This window comes from Nicotiana attenuata, unplaced genomic scaffold, assembly GCF_001879085.1.
Source record: "Nicotiana attenuata strain UT unplaced genomic scaffold, NIATTr2, whole genome shotgun sequence".
Classification (NCBI taxonomy): Eukaryota; Viridiplantae; Streptophyta; class Magnoliopsida; order Solanales; family Solanaceae; genus Nicotiana; species Nicotiana attenuata.
This window is the reverse complement of record NW_017670714.1, coordinates 406,273-426,169: the sequence shown is the minus strand read 5'-3', so window position 1 is coordinate 426,169 and position 19,897 is coordinate 406,273. Positions and strand designations below refer to the sequence as shown.

General features: G+C 34.8%; 3 protein-coding genes across 3 annotated transcripts; 1 reads left to right on the top strand and 2 right to left on the bottom strand.

Annotated features, from left to right (window-relative positions):
- Positions 1 to 200: 200 nt before the first annotated feature.
- Positions 201 to 1,429, bottom strand: LOC109242578 (GATA transcription factor 16-like). The gene is made up of 3 exons (XM_019409420.1): positions 1,068 to 1,429; positions 834 to 959; positions 201 to 745 (listed from the first exon to the last, which is right to left on the bottom strand). Exons 1-3 carry the CDS (start codon positions 1,083 to 1,085, stop codon positions 413 to 415), a joined length of 477 nt encoding a protein of 158 aa, XP_019264965.1. The 5' UTR covers positions 1,086 to 1,429; the 3' UTR covers positions 201 to 412.
- Positions 1,430 to 6,172: 4,743 nt separating this feature from the next.
- Positions 6,173 to 6,715, top strand: LOC109242573. The gene has a single exon (XM_019409416.1). It carries the CDS (start codon positions 6,173 to 6,175, stop codon positions 6,713 to 6,715), a length of 543 nt encoding a protein of 180 aa, XP_019264961.1.
- A 3,701-nt stretch (positions 6,716 to 10,416) lies between these two features.
- LOC109242572 (protein FAR1-RELATED SEQUENCE 3-like) lies at positions 10,417 to 11,411 on the bottom strand. The gene is made up of 2 exons (XM_019409415.1): positions 11,222 to 11,411; positions 10,417 to 11,117 (listed from the first exon to the last, which is right to left on the bottom strand). Exons 1-2 carry the CDS (start codon positions 11,409 to 11,411, stop codon positions 10,417 to 10,419), a joined length of 891 nt encoding a protein of 296 aa, XP_019264960.1.
- Between the last annotated feature and the right edge of the window lie 8,486 nt (positions 11,412 to 19,897).

The window sequence follows — 19,897 nt, the reverse complement described above, 5'->3', positions numbered from 1 at the left end:
TAAAATTTTCAAAAATCTTAAAGCTACACCATCACCTAACTTAATTTTGCATCTTATTAACATTTTCTACAAAAAGAAAATATCTGTTAAAGCTGGTTGCATAAAATAATCTTGATCGAAATTTACTTGATGATTGCATAAAATTATCTTTAAATTTATGTATATCAATAAATTTTGAAGAATTCTCATGAATCATGACATGATAAAGCATAACAATAAGTTTTCATTAAACTAAAATAAATTTAATTAATTTAAAAGGATAGACCACTTTTCAATTCAAAGGAGAGCCAACTTGATTAGGCTCTTTCTTTTATCATTCTGTTCATACACCTACCCACCCACTCACTCACTCATCTCACCAACCAAAAAAGGTACAACCACAACAGCTCCTAGTACAACATTTCTGTTTGATTTATGCATAAACAGAGCCGCAAGAGAGAGCCATCAACAAGAAAGCAGCTTGTTCTACTTCACCAAGCTTGTGAGTTGAAGTTGGTCTTGATCTTGATCTTGATCTTGGTCTCTGCAATGCTACTACTTGTCTACCAAAAGGCAACAATTTCTTCTTTAATAAACAACCATTACTGCTACTGCTGCTGGTACTATCTCCACTGCTGCTCGTACTACTGTTACTGCACTGGTTTTTATTTTCAGATGATTTCTTCAATTTCTTGTCTTCTTTGTTCAATCCCAGAAGTGCTCTTCTCTTCTTCCTGCTCCTGATCCCACACGCATTACACAGTGACTGCATTCATAAAATCAAATCATTACAATCTTTTCAAAAATATAATTAAAATATCTAATTCAAGTATATATATATATATATTACTGACCTTAGGGCCAGCAGGGCCACCACGCCAAAGAGGAGTTTTGGTGGTACCACAATCAGCACATGTTTTGAGTTGGCTTTCGCTGTTTTCTCTTTCTGTTTGGCTCATCATATCCTCAGATCCCCAACCCTATACAAAAAAAGAATCAGATATTAGTACATACACATATATAGAGAGAGAGTTTCAACAAGTATGATCAAAGGTAAAATGGTTGAAGGGTGGATCTTGATCACTCACTTTATCACTTAGATCCATCACTTTGATCAACTAATTAACTAGAAAGAACATCCAATAGAACAGCCTTGATCACCTCAGCTTCAATGATCACACCTAAAACTACTAATACCAAAAACTAATTAAGCAAAACCCAGAACAAGAAATGGTAGATAAATCAGCTGAATCAAACTTGATTCTTGATTTCAACTAGAAGAACAACTAATTAGACCCGCTCAAGAACTCAAAAACTGAAAGTTTTAGCAGGAAATTAGTAGAAATTAAGGGGTTTAGTAAACCGACTTGAAGAGATAGGAAGAGAGACTGCGGGAAAGATATAGAGAGACCGACACTGAAATAGACTAGTGGCTGATCTCAGGAGATATAAAATGTGGGGTTTATAAGAGGGCTTACGAAAACCCTAGGCGCGAGGGATTGTCGAAATGACTAAGTTACCCTTGATTACGAAAATGTTTATCCCACAGTCGACCCGCCATTAAAATGTTTTTTGTTATTTCTAGGGTGGGGTCAATATGGGCACTTTAGAAAATTTTCTTTTTCCGTTTGCCGCCTTATGTTAAATCTAGGGTTTTCAAGACTTGATCACCCCGCCAAGCTACATCCCCTTTCTCACTTCCTCAAGAAACGTTAAACGTTTTGTATATAAGAATAAATAATTAATTAACATTATTAGATATCTTTTTGTCACCTACTACTACTTTCGACATGAATTTTTTTTTCTAAAACTTGCTAATCAAGGATTCTTGCCAAGGGTACATATCACCTTGCAATAAGTGATGCATTCAATTGAGTTATGAAATGTATATTTAATTTTATTTATATAAATTTATTACTATATTTTTACGTAGAGTCGCATGCTAAAAATGTTAGATTCAGTTGAATCTATTATTAGAACAAATATGAAATATATACTTGAATATTTATTTATATGTTAATCGAATATGTAATATTGTAATCTGCGATTGATTGCAACAATATTTATGCAACCTCCGTCGTCCATGCTTATATATTGCAAAGATTATTCTTCATTGCCAACAAAATAAATAGGGTACTTTTTCATATGTCTCGGTTGTTGGTTTTATTGTTGTTTGTTGCATGCAACATATATAGTTTCTTTGTTTTTTTGAGTAAGTAAATGATTTTATTTAGCAAGTATAACTATTTATGACTCATACAAAAAAGAGACAGACAACATAGTTTCTTTAATTTATGATGTGCTTTAAGGATTCCTTTGTTAAGGCTTAATACGTACTATGCCCTTTCCATATTATCATTTACATGCCTTAAATACGTGAAACATTTGTTACTAATACCCTATTACATGAATTAAGATCACTTTATATCAGGTAGTGTATGACGCGTGCTACGCAAAAATGATACACGTCAAAAACAAAAACAAAAAAAAAAAAAAACAAGAAAACTCCCCCTTTCCTCTCCTCGGCATCTTCTCCAACATCCTCCTCATTTTCATAATTATCTCTCCATCACCACTTGATCAGTCATCACTCATCACTATCAGCTGTTCAGCCACCAGCAAGGCAACCAAAAAACTTCGATCGACCTCTCTGCTACATCCTCCAGCGTCATCTTCGTCACTAGTTGCTCAGCAAGCAGCAAAGACCACCATCAACTCTGTTATTACACTGTATTTGTAAAATAAATTCTGGAAATATAAATGAATATAAACAGTAATGAATATAAACAGAAATGACATAAACCAATTCGAGCCCACTGAATTCACAGTGTTTCCTTAAGGAATTTAATCCCCTCCTAGTACCCAAGGTTATGGATTATTTCCTCCCAAGATAGAACGAATTACACACTGGTGTAGTGGTACTTCAAACCCCAGTGTTTCAGCGAACACAAAGTTCGGTAGCAAATCACACTTACTTTTTGCTTAGTTTTGATGCTAAAAGTATGCAGAAGAAGGAGAGGAAACTCAGAAAAAAGTAGTTAAAATTCTGAGCAGAATATTGTTGTATTTATAGCCAAAGTTGGGTCTCTTCAGAATGGCTGTTTATGCAAAACGCCCACAACATAAATGCCATTACATAAATGGCCATTTACTCAATAATAAAGAGGGAAAATAAAGAGGGAAAATTGAAGAGGGTAGTTACTTTTCTGTTACCAAAACAGAAAAACGGATTGGATTTGATATTAATATTTAATATTAATATTTTGTTATTAAAACAAATATTTAATAACATTTCTGTTAATATTTTACTATTAACAAATAAATTTGGTCCAAAAAGTTAATCAATCAATCGATCATTTGACCAAATCCAAATCCAAATCCGAATCCGAATCCGAAGCCGAAGCCGAAGCCGAAGCCGTAGCCGTAGCCGAAGCCGAAGCCGAGCCGAGCGAGCGACGACGACGACGGCGCGAGGCTTGCCTTCTTCTCAACTCTTTAAGAGCTAGAAGAAGAGCAATTGCTTATATACCCATAAAAAACCTCTTCCTCTTCCAATATGGGACAATGCCCATTTGCCAAGGGAGGGGGAACTTAAAATTTCACTCAAAAATTTCATTTCCCTCCATTTCCCATTCACCCTCTTTTAAGTATTTAATATATTAATTAAATACCTTAAAAACCCAACAATCCCCCACATGAATGGGGAATGACTATATCACGGAAGTATGCATGAAAAACTCTGTGATTCACAAGTAAGGATTAATTGCATCTGGATAAGTAGGTTTCCCTTTGAACTTTCCGTAGTGAACTTATGTCGGATATACTCGATCAATCGGTAGATTTGATATCTTTGAACCGTCGAACTTTAGTGTATACCTAGACAACCACAAGTCACACAACCAACCCTTAACCGTCTTTGGTTCTCATTGTTGTGTTCGTTTCAGCCATGAACACCGTCTGGTTTCATAAGTGCGTAGAGAACTGGCCTTTCTGTGTTCTCCTTGAAGCGGCTAACACTTCACACTTACATAGGTGATTCCTAAACGTGTCATCCCGTAGATACACTATTTGATATACCCTGTATCAAATTTAGAAATCATTAAAAAGCCTTAATGCTTTATCCTTGGTACTGAACATTGTCTCATCACGAGAATGGACCAAAAGTTTAGTTGACAATGTTGAACCGTCATAAATGACTTTGTTTGATCTCCTTGAACCTAGATCTTGGGATCTCCAGTCTTCTAGGTAGAGTTACCGCCACTATGACTTGTTCTCGGCCACAGTCCCATTCCCTTTGATGACTTCTCAACTACCTCTCTAGTTAGGCCTTTTGTAAGTGGATCCGACACATTATCACTTGACTTTACATAGTCAATCGTGATAATTCCTCTAGAGAGTAATTGTCTAACGGTTTTATGTCTTCGTCGTATATGGCGAGACTTACCGTTATACATAACGCTCCCAGAACAGAAAAACGGATAGTTACTTTTCTGTTACCAAAACAGAAAAACGGATAACATTTCTGTTAATATTTTACTATTAACAAATAAATTTGGTCCAAAAAGTTAATCAATTCGAAGCCGAAGCCGAAGCCGAGCCGAGCGAGCGACGACGACGACGGCGCGAGGCTTGCCTTCTTCTCAACTCTTTAAGAGCTAGAAGAAGAGCAATTGCTTATATACCCATAAAAAACCTCTTCCTCTTCCAATATGGGACAATGCCCATTTGCCAAGGGAGGGGGAACTTAAAATTTCACTCAAAAATTTCATTTCCCTCCATTTCCCATTCACCTCTTTTAAGTATTTAATATATTAATTAAATACCTTAAAAACCCAACAATCTCATTATAGCTCTTTTTGGTCCTTCAGAAAATAATAATTTTTCCATTTGTCACAGCCACAGGAAAATTGTAGGACCCAGAATTTTTCCTTAATGCTTACATATTCAACTTATAGAATAAAACACATTCATAAGGGACATACTCGAGATATTAGATCCAATTTTCTCACCCTTTCCCCTATGTACGGTTTAGATACAAATAGCCGGCCAAATATAATGTTTAATTTTCTTAATCGCTATACATAAATTATACACATATTATATATTGATTATACATATATTATACTTCTGTGATCCGTGAGCTATTTTTTGTTTAAGTGGGTGGATGGACAGCTATTTAGGTTAATTCTTCTTTAGTTTTGAGGTCCCAACATTTTCTAGAACTCAATTAAAAAACACTTGTACTATTATTGGTTTAAAAAACAAAAATCCTAACTAATCTAACATGTATGCTTCTATTTACAATGATAGAAGTAAACGCTTGATATGTATGGTGTGTATTTAATTAGACATTTGGAATTGACAAAAAGAAAACTGAAATACACAAAATATAAAATGAGATAAAAATAAACAATTCAAAGAATATATAGAATTTACTAATATAATGAAAAAATAGTACTCCATTACCCAGTATCTAAGAGAAATGTAAATATTAGAATATTAGACTAATTTGTCATATACAATTTTTCATGCATAGATTACCATATCCACAAAGATACTGTTTCAGATACCAACTAATTCTTCATCCCAGAGGTACTATTGGTGTTTTAGGTTCAAAAGCACGGATGAGAGCTAAAGAGATGACCAAAGAGTAGATAGTGCCTTTTTTTTTGGGTCATTTTTTGTTTTGTTTTTCTATTTATCATAATTGTATACAATATATTATTAAAAAATAAGAAGACTTAATAATTTCTATTCACCTAAGAGACTGAAAATCATCACCTGAAACAAGAAATCGACAAGATTATGTCAATCACAGTTTTCGTGTTGGAATTGTACTAATCCATACTCTCAAGAAATTAATTGATTCAATATTACGGGGATAATCACCTGTCTCAAGTAATGACCAAACTTTAATATTTTTGAGCCCTACAATATATATCCCTAATACTTGATATAGAAATAAATAATTCATCGAAATATTATACAATCACAGTTGTAAAAAATGGGACCCGTGTACACTCCTATATTCTTCATATAAAAGAAAATATTAAGTACAAGATTGAAGTAGTTGAACTAAAACTTTTCCCCAAAATACAAACTAACCCCAAAACATTCCACACCAAAACAAAACCACCCAAATAATACTTTTTTCATAGTCGTCTTATTTACAAACACCATAGCTAGACAAACCATGGCTCCTCAAGATGATTTTAGCTTTCCAACAATCACCAATACACCACCATGTTTCATTGAATCACCACCTTTATGGAGGACAACATCCATTGCCTCCGGTCCCCTCGAAAAAAACCCTAGAAATGATCATATTATTGCATCTACAAAGAAAGAAGTTGATCATGAAGAAAAATTTGACATGTCTCCATTAATATCCAACAAGTCCAACTATATTAACCAAAGAAAGAGTTTCTCATACATAGAAGGTGCTGCTGCAATGAAGAGAATGATTGAAGATGAACAAAGTCATAATCATGAAGAGGAAGTAGAAGAAGAAGAAGAAGAAGAAGAAGAGGAGAAAATGGATATGTTATGGGAGAATTTCAATGAAGAATCAAACCAAATAATGACAAGGTGTTGTGAGAACGATACAAAGAAGGGTCAAGCTTTGAGTCTATCCAGAGCCAGTAAAAGGCCAAGCTTAGTGGTTCTCATCAAAGTCTTGAAAAAGGTGTTCTTGCTTCATGCTTCTCCAACTTCATTCAACAAAGCTAAACTTTAATTTCATCATTTCTTTGCATTTCTCTCTTCCTTTTGTTGCGCTTAATTTTTTTTCTTCTTCTTGTATTTCTGCTGTTCAACGAAACCCTACTTTCCACCTTCCTCCCCACCCGTGGCAGCCCAAAAAATTCTAACTTGAAAAATTGGAAAAAAAAAAAAGACACACTTGAGATTCAATATATTTTCTTTTATCCTAATATTTGCATAGTATGACTCTCAGATAAAATGGATTCTATTGAACTCTCTTCGTACCATGTAACTTTGACATTGCCTCATTCAGGGGCGGAGTTAGTGTGTCAGCTATAGATTCAATCGAATCCTGAATAACTTAGAAAGAATTAGAGCCCTAAACCCATAAACTTTAAATCTTGGCTCCGTCTCTGACCTCATCCACGGCCACCCTTAAAGAAAGAATGTGAAGGTGTGTAAGGGGTTAGGTATTTAGACACAATCCACAAGTATAACTAAATCGTGGTTTTGGTACATAATTGGCGCATGCAAGTATTGTGACAAAGGTTGTTGCTATGCTTATGTTAGCCAAAATATAAATTTCATTTCGTTACATCTGCAAATTTTCAATTTATAGGGAGTCTATAATTCAAGAAAATGTTTGTATTAAAAAAGGAAAGATTTGTGTATTTATAAGTTGGGAAAACTATATACTCCTATATTTGAAGCTGATCATGGCCATGGCCATGCATGTAATTCCTATGTGTCCACAGACTAGGACTTAATTTATAATTTCTACACGTCAATGAAACGATATTTTCAATTCATATGGTACTGTTGAAAAGCATGTTCCATCTACTGATTTAATTCCATATAGATTGATTTTGATTGATTGGTTTTGTTTTTTATAAATAAATGAGTATAACTCAAGAGTTATGTTTTTTTTTGTACCAGAAAAATATTCTTAAAACTAATTGTAGAGATTGTTTGCACATTAATTAGAAAAACCTAAAGAAGTTGATAAGTCTCAATTTGGTATGACGACATAAACAATTAAGGGTGTGTTTGGTATGGAGGAAAACATTTTCCGAAATGTTTTCCAATTTTTTCATGTTTGGTTGGCCTAAATGTTTTGAAAAATATTTTCCTCATGAATTCATTTTCCTCCAATTGGAAGGAAAATGTTTTCCGTATTAAGAGAAGGAAAAATATTTTCCAAAACTCCTTCTTAACCTTCCCCACCCTATTTTCCATCCCCATCAAACTCCACCAACCCACTCCACCACCCCACCCCCACCCACCCAAACCCCCACCCCACACAACCCCAACCCACCTACCAAACCCCCCTCCACCCGGCCACCCCACCCTAAATAAAAAGATTATTAATAGTACTTTCTTTTCATGTTATAGATAGATTTTTTTTTTCATTTCAACAAATGAGTATTTTTCAATATTAACAAAAAAAATACTTTCTTAGAGAAAGTATTTTTCATTTCAACAAAAAACGTGTTTTTTTTCATTTCTACAAAATGAGTATTTTTCATGATGTAGAAAAAGTATTTTCTTTTATTTCAATAAAATGAGTACTTAATTTTTATGATGTAGAAATTAGAATACTTTCTTTTTCAACCAATAAAAATTAAAGAGTATTTTCTTTTTAGTTATAGAGCATAAATTTCAACGTTATTTTTGCGTAAAAAAGTAAAAAAACACATTAGTTCCTTTGTGTTTGTGTGAATTTTTAGAGATTTAGGGGAAGGGGGGGGGGGGGGGGGNACGGGTAATAGCATGCAATAAGTAACGATATTATTCCGCGCTTTAATACCTTAACGGGGTAGGAAATGGTAGACATGGAGATGATGATCACGCGATAACACCACGCGTACGATTGGTTACCGGGTGTTGCGTGGATGATCCATGTATTTTTACAAACCTAGGACCCCTTTTTCCCTTATTTAATTATTTTTAGATTGTCAATTTTCAGAATTCTGCATTTCGTTTTAGTCATTAAAATTCCCCCTTTAATTTTCGCACTGTCCTTTCCTCTAAAATTTTCTGCTCATTCCCTTCCTTATTTGATAATTTGTATTCATTACTTGATCCTATTTTTTTGCATTTAGACATTCTTGCCAATAACTAGGAAGTCACCTATTCAAATTTCAACATGCTTAGTAACCGTTATACATACCCACTTGCAGTCTTTATGTGAAATTGACTTGTATGCTTATTTGCTTTAAAGTCACAATTGTAGCATGGTCGGGAACCACACTAGTGGATCTTGAGGGGTGCCTAACACCTTCCCCTCGAGATAATTTTTAGCCCTTACCCAAACTCTGGTTATTCAACTCAACCCTTCTTAGTGTCCTAATGCACTTAATCATTAGGTAGCGACTCTTCAAACTCCAAAACCCAATTTCCAAAAGGGAAGAGAGTTGTCCTCCCAAATGTGGTAAACCCGATTTCGCCTTTTAAAGAAAAAGGGGGCTTCGACAGCATGGCGACTCTGCTGGGACTTCTTTAAGGCTTTTACCATTTCATGCTATTTGTGACTTCATGCTTCTTTACATGTCTTTACTTGTTTTTAAGTATTTATTCTTTCTTCTATTGCAAAACTAACTTGGTTCTTTGTTTCTTTTCTTTAATGCTTTCTTTTATCGCTTTACTTCAATACTGTTGAAAAACTGCAATTATTGTAACCATTATTTTATGAACGTGAAAGTACATGACAATTTGTTAATTATTGTATTGTATTTTTTCGACATCATATTCCACTCGTGCCAAACAAAAGACCATAGCAACGCTTATAATGAGTGGTTGCGCTCTTCCGATATTATCACCCCCTAAATTTGGCAAAGGCATATTTGCGGTAAAACTAGTCGATCAACGGTGTAGTCGACGGTTCCGCGCCTTTCCCTCTTGAGTTGTCCGCTCAAGGTACCTTGTCTAATACCCCATAGAAACCATTTCTCTTTAAAATTGTGCATGCATCATGGTCAAACTTAGCCGAGTCAGTTATGTTGTCCGCATAATGACTCTTTAAGATAGCCTTGTCAAAAGTCCACTAGGTTTCCTTGAAACCCAAACGGACGCTACCACGTTCTATGCATTTATTTGGAGAACTAAATGCTTTGTTATGCTAATTATTGACATTAAATAGTCGAGTCCGGTGGGGGAAAAGGGTCTAACCTTTTGTTTTGCAGAAAATGAGGCACGAAGTCCCCAGATTCAGCATGGTCACCAACATCCCCCCCAACCTTTATTAAGTTTAATTAAAGACCTAACCAGTATCTGAAGTCATGCTATGTATTTGCATTTAAGTGAGGAGGCATGTCTGAGCCGTAATTGCTGTTTGTCTCCCCCTATTTGACTATATGTTTTGATTGTCGCCTAGATTTTTATCCTTTCTTGAACTTCTGAAAAGCCCCAATTCCTTCCCTTTAGGACTAGTAGTTCGAATGCCTCCGGAACTGATAGGATCGGGACGGGTAATAGAATGCAATAAGTAACGATACTATTCCGCGCTTTAATACCTTAACGGGGTGGGAAAGGGTAGACTTGGAGATGATGATCATGCGATAACACCACGCGTACAATTGGTTACCGGGTGTTGCGTGGATGATCCATGTATTTTTACAAACCTAGGACCCCTTTTTCCCTTATTTAATTATTTTTAGATTGTCAATTTTCTGAATTCTGCATTTCGTTTTAGTCATTAAAATTTTCCCTAAATTTAAATAGATATCATTAGTAAAACTAAAACAGGGATATGACAAGTATTAATGCATTTTTGTCAAAGTATGTTGCTCCGGCATATGAAGTAAGACATGATAAAAGAATATTTACCGTCATCTTCTGTGACAAATAGCTATTTTCCTTCAGTACTTCATGATATTTTTTTCCTACGCCAATAAATGTACTCATTGCAGTCATTCTATTTGTATTATTCCATTCCATAACCAAATTCATCATGTAATCTAGCAAACTCATGATTGGTAGCTCTCTTGCCTCTCTGTTCCTTGCATTGAGTGACTCGGCAATATTTGAAGTCATCACCATGGATCTATTAACAGTGGAATGCACTATAGACCACTTTTCATAACCAACTTGGAATAGGTAACCCCTTACCCTCTTATCAATGCTGTCCATATCTTGCATGAGGCGATTAAAATCTTCAATTTTGTATGCTCTGGCCATTGCAAAAAATACTTCCCTCAGCCGGTCATGGTTCTTCTTAAACTGCTTCTTTATGTTATTCCAAAGATGAAAGATGCATACACAGTGAGATACCTCTGGATACACAATCGAAGCACCCCTCAATATGCTTGCATGACGATCCGATACGATGCACATCCTTTCCCTTTCCCCAAAAGCCTGTCTAAACATTTCAAAAAACCATTCCCAGGAAGCATCATTTTCAGAATCTACAACAGCGTATGCTAGTGGAAAAATTTTACCTGGTTAAGCAAATAAGAAAGCATCCACATGTTATTTTTGTTATACACAGATAAGAACTATCTATACCATATATAATTATTGTACGAGTCTGCAACATATTCACCTGCCGCATCTTGTGCGCTAGCTGTTAACATTGTTCCTCTGTGTGATGATTTGAGGAATGTCCCATCAACCACTACAATAGGGTAACAGTATTTCCATCCTATGATTGATGCATTTAGTGCGACAAAAACATACATGAAGCGCCCGTCCTCTGATTTATGTAACATTGTGAAAGAACCAGGATTTGTCATTGTCACACCTCCTTTTATAGTACCATATAATAAAGGGAGTTATTTCCAACTTGAAGTGACAATCGGAACGGGATTTATTATTAAATTTTTAGAGTCGCCACTTAGGAAATTAGTGGTGTCCCAAGTCACCGGTTAGATCCCGACCCGAGGAGATTATGACTCTGTTATCAGTCCGCGAGCCAGAAATCCAGGTAAGAAATTCTGTTAACCCGGGAGAAGGTGTTAGGCATTCCCGGGTTCCGTGGTTCTAGCACGGTCGCTCAACTGTTGCATTTGATTTTATCTGATTTCAAAACATGTTATGTCCCATGTGCTTTTACTAGTAAACCGCATTCATTTTTATTTTTAAGAATTGCAACGCTGTGAAAATGCATCTCGAACCACGTCGCACCAGTGCACCCGTGATTGTTAACACACTTTGACTACGTTGAGATTTGGATTTGGGTCACATAAATGTGCACCCGAATTCAGGAAAGTGATATTATTAAAGTACGCACCTAAAGCCACTACACGTTTTATTGTTTTTGGGGAAGGTCGTGAAATTCGCTAAACGACCTATCCCGGAGTCTAAACATTTAACTTAAGCATTTGTCAAGGGACCCGCAATCTATTTGCTTAGTGACCTTGAGAAATTTGAGAGACACTATTAAGTATTCTACTAATAAGAGAAGGCCCCAATCCATTAGTATGTCCGTGTATTATTNTATTGCAGAAATTGTAGATAAATTGTAGATAAATTGTAGATTATTTGTATTCTGATTGTAGATGCTTTATTTTCTGTTTTCACAAATAAAAAACGGCTAAAACTTCTATAAATCTTCTGAAAAAACGCAATTATGTCAAAAATCTCAATTATGCTACAATTGAATGGGAATTGGGATATAAAAATTCAATGTACCCAGTTTGTAGATATTTTGTAGATAAATTGTAGATTATTTGTATTCTAATTGTAGATGCTTTGTTTTCTGTTTTCACAAATCAAAAACGACTAAAACTTCTACAAATCTTCTGCAAAAACGCAATTATGTCGAAAATCCCAATTAAACTACAATCGAATGGGAATTGGGATATTAAAATTCAATAAACCCAGTTTGTAGATATTTTGTAGATGAATTGTAGATTATTTGTATTCTGATTGTAGATGTATTGTTTTCTGTTTTCACAAATAAAAACGACTAAAACTTCTACAAAATCTTATGCAAAAAATGCAATTATGTCGAAAATACCAATCAAGCTACATAAACGTGTTATGGGGGAAATCACTGTTATTTAAGTGTTTTGGGTGATTCCTTTTGCAGATTACGACTGTTGACGAGGCTAAGAGATTCTATCCTTTGTTTGGACTTGGTGCAAATGTTGCTCTGATTTTCTCAGGTCGCACAGTGAAGTACTTTTCTAGCCTGAGAAGCTCTTTGGGTCCTGGAGTTGATGGTTGGGCCATCTTTCTGAAAGCGATGATGAGTATTGTAGTGTTGATGGGTGGGGCAATCTGTTTCTTTTACTGGTGGGTGAATAGAAATGTTACTGGATGGTAGAAGAAACTTATTATCTTTTGCTTGACTAGTAGAAAGCACTCTCTTTCATCAATTTGTTTTTGAGAAGTAGATGCACCACTTTTTGTCCCTCGTCTATCACTTCTACTAAAATGACGATTCATTGTTGGGTGAGGGTGAGGATTTGGGAGAGAGAAACGTGGGAGGGGTGGGATATACGGTACCTTGAATTAAGGAGGGATATACGCTGCATTAATTGTACCCTTAAAATACACTATGGTATAGAATTGGTAATTTGGTATACTAAGTGTAATTAAGTCAAACCTTAAACATTGAGGGTAATAAGGTTTCCTTTGTGGCATAGGAATGTAAAACTTCCTTCTCCAAAAGGCTATTGGGCTATCTTCAGCTATACTGAATTGCTTATTCAATTGGGGTAAAAATTGTGTGGGGTAGCCACTTTTTAAAGTGATATTTACTTTTTATCCAGCATTTTTAATGCTTAGCAATAGTAGCCACTAGTCTATTAAAATTAATATGAAAAGACCGTGCTACCCTTTCTTCTATCTCTTTCATGTTAGGGAGAAGAACTGTGCGGGAAGGATTTTCTTCTTTAGTGTTTCTTCGCGAGACTTAGATTAACTCAGAAATTTGCATTCTTTTCCATTCAAGCTGACTGCTTTATCAAATGTAATACATCATTCTGACCCACAAGATAGCATCTGAATCTATTGAAAGAACAATTATCATGCCTTTTGGTTTGGTGGCGGCGTGGAACAAGTGACGTAGAAGCACATGTAGTCACTTTTTAAAGTGGTTTGGTGGCGGCGTGGACACTTGGTCCTGAACTTAGAATTACAAGTTCAAAAAGTTAAGGACACTTGGTCCTGAACTTCGACTAACAAGCTTAAAAGTTAAGGACAATAGGTCTTGAACTTACAGTTACAAGTTCAAAAGTTAAGGACAATAGGTCCTGAACTTAGGCTAAGAAACCCAAAAGTTAAGGACAATAGGTCTTGAACTTACAGTTACAAGTTCAAAAGTTAAGGACAATAGGTCCTGAAGTCTTGAACTTAGACTAACAAGCTCAAAAGTTAAGGACAATAAGTCCTGAACTTAGGCTAAGAAGCCCAAAAGTTAAGGACAATAGGTCCTGAACTTATAGCCCGTTTGGCCAAGCTTCTAAAATCAGCTTATTTTGAGAAGTGTTTTTCTCAAAAGTACTTTTTAAAAAAGTGCTTTTGGTGAGAAGCAGTTTGTGTTTGAATAATTAATTTGAAAAACACTTTTGAGCAGTAATTAGTGTTTGGCCAAGCTTTTGAAAACTGCTTCTAAATGTATTTTTTTCAAAAGTGCTTCTCAGAAAAGTGCTTTTGGAGAGAAGCTACTTTTTTCTGCTTCTCCAAAACTGCATTTGCTTCTCCTCAAAAGCACTTTTTTTCCTTCCTGAAGCTTGGCCAAACGCCTCAATTTTTGGCCAAAAGTGCTTTTGGCAAAAAAAAGCACTTTTGGCCCAAAAAAAGCTTGGCCAAACATGCTATTAGACTAACAAGCTCAAAAGTTAAGGACACTTGGTCCTAAACTTACAGTTACAAGTTCAAAAGTTAATGACATGTAGTCCTGAAGTTCTGAAGTTAAGTTCAAAAGTTAAGGACATGTAGTCCTGAAGTCCTAAAGTTAAGTTCAAAAGTTAAGGACATGAGCAGAAGGGTATTTTCGTCCGGGCAATTAAAGTTTATTAAGTAGTGGCTAAAGACTAAAGACATTTTAAACAATCGCTTAAAAGTAAATACATATGTTATTAGTGGCTAACCGTGCACTTCCCCCTCAATTGGGTATGAAGTTTGCACATATCTGGATAAGCAATGAGAAATATTAAGAAAAAGGAAGAGAAATTTTCATAAAGCACTTCTTTTAGTGTAATAGCTATCTATAGATACCATTTGCTATATTACGGATTGTAGATACTTTTTCTGTTGTTATAAGATGTATTAGATGTATTTAAGCTACTGTATTCATGAATACAATAGCAAAAATAGGCGTGAATCAGGGAAGTCCAGCTAATCAGTTGTTGTATTCGAGTCTATTCGACTGTATTCATGGCATGAAACATGGGATTACAGCTGGACATATTATTGTATTCGAATGTATTCGACTGTATTCACGGCGTGAAACATGGGATTATACTGTTTTTAAACGGAAAGTGAATCAATTAACATAATAGACTCCTAATATAACTCAAAAACTCAATTATAATACACAAAATTTGTATTTCCAGTTATAAAAAAGATTCTCAACCGAAAAATACCCCAAAAACATAGCAATCTTCGGAGAAATTATATAATACATCTGAATACATAAATTATATTAATTAGAAAAAAACATATGAATACATTCATGGCATATAGCGAGACAATTAATACAATGAAATACATAGAATATAGCCGGATACATTGAAATACAATGGAAAAAAAGACAGTGAATACAATGAAATACATGGAATATAACGAGATACATTGAATTACAATGAAAAAAAGATAATGAATACAATAAAATACATGAAAATACAGCATGATACGTTGGAAATACATTGAAATATATTAACAGAAAATCAAGTTGCTCAGCCCCAAACTCCGTCGTCTTTGTTCAAGAACAAACCCTAATTCCGGCGAATCCGCCGTCGAGCAAAAACCCATGTGTTGTGCGCGCCGATCGGAAAAAAATAGTATATTCCTCAAAACAAATCCCACAATTCACATTATCAGAATCCAAACACTTAGTTTCTTCTTTCTCCAATATTAGCATACCTATAGCTTTCAAATAGCAACAAAGAAGAAGGGAGAAGAAAGAAAATAAGAAAAAGAGAAGAAGAAGGAAGTGGAAGTAGTGTCTGAAGTTTGCTCAAATCGGGTATAGATTAAAAAAATTAAGAGAAAGCAACGTCCGATGGAATTAGAGAAATTGGGATCGGAGATAACGTAGGTGATGTGGGTGAGAGAAATTTTGAGATTGAGCATCGTGTTTTCAGGGAATGGGGAAGAGAATGGCATGTATCAAAGTAAAGAGAGAAAGAAAATAGTGTAACTGAATAGCGTATTTAGTGGCTTAGGGGTAGGAGGTAACCAAAATTAGATATTTTGCTATAAACATTAAAAGGTATCTATAGAATATAATTTTTTAAATGGTATTTATTTAAAATAAATAAGATGTTAACCTTTGCTGTAGGCGGTAAAATTTCCTTTTGAAAGAAGGAGCAACCATGTAAAAATCTCTTCTCTTATCAGGCCCCAAATGTCCAATGGGCCTATTCAGGTAATCTGTCGAACTGTTAGGATTTAGGTTAAAATATCATGGTATAGCCAGTTTTCACACTGGTCAATGAAAAATAGTCAGCGTTTATCAAGTCAATGAAAAATTGCCACTATTTTGCTGCAACAGGGACCGGTCCAGTATAATATACGGGAGTTCTGGTGCATTTGTGTACGAACTCCAGCATATTATGCTGGACCGGTATACTTTGCTAACTCCTGTAAAATTTGCGGGAGACTGGAGCACCAGTGCTCCAAACTCCAGTATATTATACTGGACAATTATACTTGCTGGAACTCCCGTAAAATTTGCCGGGCGTATTTTTCCGGATTTTGAACAGTGTTTTCGCTCAGATCTAAAGTGGCTAAATTTCGATGACTTTTGAAACTTGGCTATTTTTCAACGACCAGTGGTAAATCTGGCTATTTTTGAATTTCTCCCGGATTTAGTCATTTCTTTGTTCTAAGGCCCAGTTTTGGCCACCCCATGGATCGAAATTATGGTCCATATGAAAAATTGCTAGGTAACAGAGTAAGCTCTATAGGGCTTAGTGAAAATCGTCTTTTCTTAAAAGGAAAAAAACAGTAAAAATTGCACAGGGCGCCCTATATGGGCGCCCCTTTTTAACCTGTAGCCGTTTTGTCTTTTTGTTTGCATCCGTACCCACTTTTTAAAAAACTTCAGCTTCCCTTTATAACTGGGAAGCTTCAGCTCTAGAGCTGAAGTTTCCGGGTTACTAAACAAAAACTTCAGCTCTAGAGCTGAAGTTTTTATTTTATAACTTGAAAACTTCAGCTCTAGAGCTGAAGTTTTTATTTTTTAATTGGAAAACTTCAGCTCTAGAGCTGAAGTTTTTATTTTATAACTTGAAAACTTCAGCTCTAGAGCTGAAGTTTTTATTTTTTAATTGGAAAACTTCAGCTCTAGAGCTGAAGTTTTTATTTTATAACTTGAAAACTTCAGCTCTAGAGCTGAAGTTTCCGGGTTACTAAACAAAAACTTCAGCTCTAGAGCTGAAGTTTTTATTTTATAACTGGAAAACTTCAGCTCTAGAGCTGAAGTTTGCCGATTACTAAACAAAAACTTATAAAATAAAACTTCAGCTCTAGAGCTGAAGTTTTTATTTTATAACTGGCAAACTTCAGCTCTAGAGCTGAAGTTTGCGAGTTACAAAACAAAAACTTCAGCTCTAGAGCTGAACTTCAGGCCCGGCTACTAAAATGCTGAAGTTTTGTGTGATTGCCTTTGCTACTTCAGCCCCGTGTGCTGAAGTTATGCGAAAAAGCGGGTACGCTTGCAATTTTTTTTGCAAAGCGGGCGCAGGTTAAAATGTGCCACAAAAAACGGGTATAGATGCAAATGCCCCAAAAAAACATAACCAGCCAATATTTAAAGAAAATTTGCATATCCATGGCCGCAATAGTTAATTGTCATTCTATGGCATCTAAAATTAACATAGCATAGCAGATTCAATAAAAATCCCTAAAATCAAGCTAGACAATAGTCGACCCTAACATATCATTTCTATTTTTTCGCCCATAATTAAATCCCCAAAGATTCCTTCTCAAATAAAGGCAATGAATCATACACCTCAAATCTAGAATATATAAAGTATAATAATATACATATGAAATCAAACAATTATAAAATAATATCAAATATTACTATTATATATCGAGTATAAAAGTTAAAAATACTACAACATTGAATATACCATGTATTTTTACAAAAAAATTACTTTGAAATATATACACTGTTTATTTAATGTATATCATTACGAAATTATATTTTATTATGTTTGTAAAGACACGAAGACGTCCAAAAAATATTTCATGTCAAATATACATAAAATATATTTAGAGTACACCCAAAATACATAAACTGTTATAAAACAATAAAAGAAGAAGAAGAGTATTGCAGAAAAAAGTAGAGAGAGAGAATTCTTATTGATTTGGTATGAATTATAATAGAATAGAACCCTCTATTTATAGGGCGATGGTGACTTAGCCACCAAGTAATAAACCCTAGAATCTCTCTAAATATGGACATTCACCATAAATAGAATTCTATTTATAACGCTCCCCCTGAATGTCTATTCAACAGATAATGTGCCTCGTTAAAACCTTAACTAAAATAAAATCCAGTGGGAAAAAATTCTAGAGAAGGAAAAAGAGTACACATATCTAATAATACGCCTTTTGGTTGCCTCGTTAAAAACCTTGCAAGGAAAACCCAGTGGGACAAAACCTTGTATGGGAAAAAGAGTACAACGCGTATTAACTCCCCCTGATGAGAGCATCAATTCACATCCTTAAGCATTTGCATTCCAATTTTGTGCACCATCTTCAAAAGATCTTTGATAGAGATTTGATAAACAAATCAGCCATATTAACATGAATGAATATATTGCACCTTGAAATCATCATTCTTGATAGAGATGAATTGTCTTCATATGATCTTATTGGAATCGTCAGTTCAATATCTTCACATAGAGGTGAAAACTCTTGGTATCATATTATCATGCCTATAGTTATAGCAAGATACATATGTGCACAAATTGCATTTAGGATATAGTACTTCATGACCATGAATTCTATATGCTTTAAGCAATATAAATCCTTCAAGGATTTTTAAGTCATATAAGCCATATAATAGACTTTAGATGCATATCAAGTTCTCATGTCATGCTAGACATATAAGATATCGAAAACTGATTGCACATACCATTGACTTTATACTTTCAAGTGTTTGAACTACATGTTCAAAACTATATGTCTTTCATATGAAACCAAATCTATTCGAATTGTTTCTTCAGACTTAAGATCCTCATATATATTTAGCGCTACTACAGGTGTCGTCGACAAACATTTTATATCGGTTCCAACCTCCTTATTTTTCATAAAGACATAACATAGAGATCTCATCATTCATATATTCAGGTACCTGAATCTCTCATGAGATTTTATGAAGTGTTATGTCATGTGATCTTCTAGATCACTTGCCTCCTTTGTTATGATCATTTAGATCATTTCTCATCTTCTTTATCAAGAAGTTTATTTGAAACCGATTTGTCTATAAGCTTCAAGCATACTATAGACTTTGTCCTTCTAGGACTTATTTTAATAGGAGCATTTGCAATGAGAATATAGTTACTTTCTTTGGGTCAGCAAATGCGTCTGGCATGCTTTGCAATAAATTGCACATGAATTATCCTTTTATGAACTTCAAGTTCATATTATTTTATTTGGGGATCTAGATGTACACATGATAATTCATTCCACGTAACTTTTTCTCAACTATTGTATCTTGTCTCCTCCTCATGTTAGAAAAACTAACTTGTTTCCTCAACTTTGAGAACCCATCTTTGTGCGTTATGGTGTTAATCAAAATATACACCGCACATCAATAATAATGAGATAGAATTATTTGGTTCCTGACCCTGAAACCACTTGTGAGGGGAGAATGTAATATACTTTCGTATATAACCTATATCAACATGATATAGATAACTTTGTTTTCATAAGCAATAGTTTAGCTATTAAGTGGAGGCACTCAATAAATTATTTTGCTAAACCAACTGTGATGTAAACCAACTTATCAAGAAGAACTATCTTGAATAAAAAATTTGGAAATTATGCTCTATATTAAATTATTGAAGCAAGTTACCTACGCAAACACCAGGTT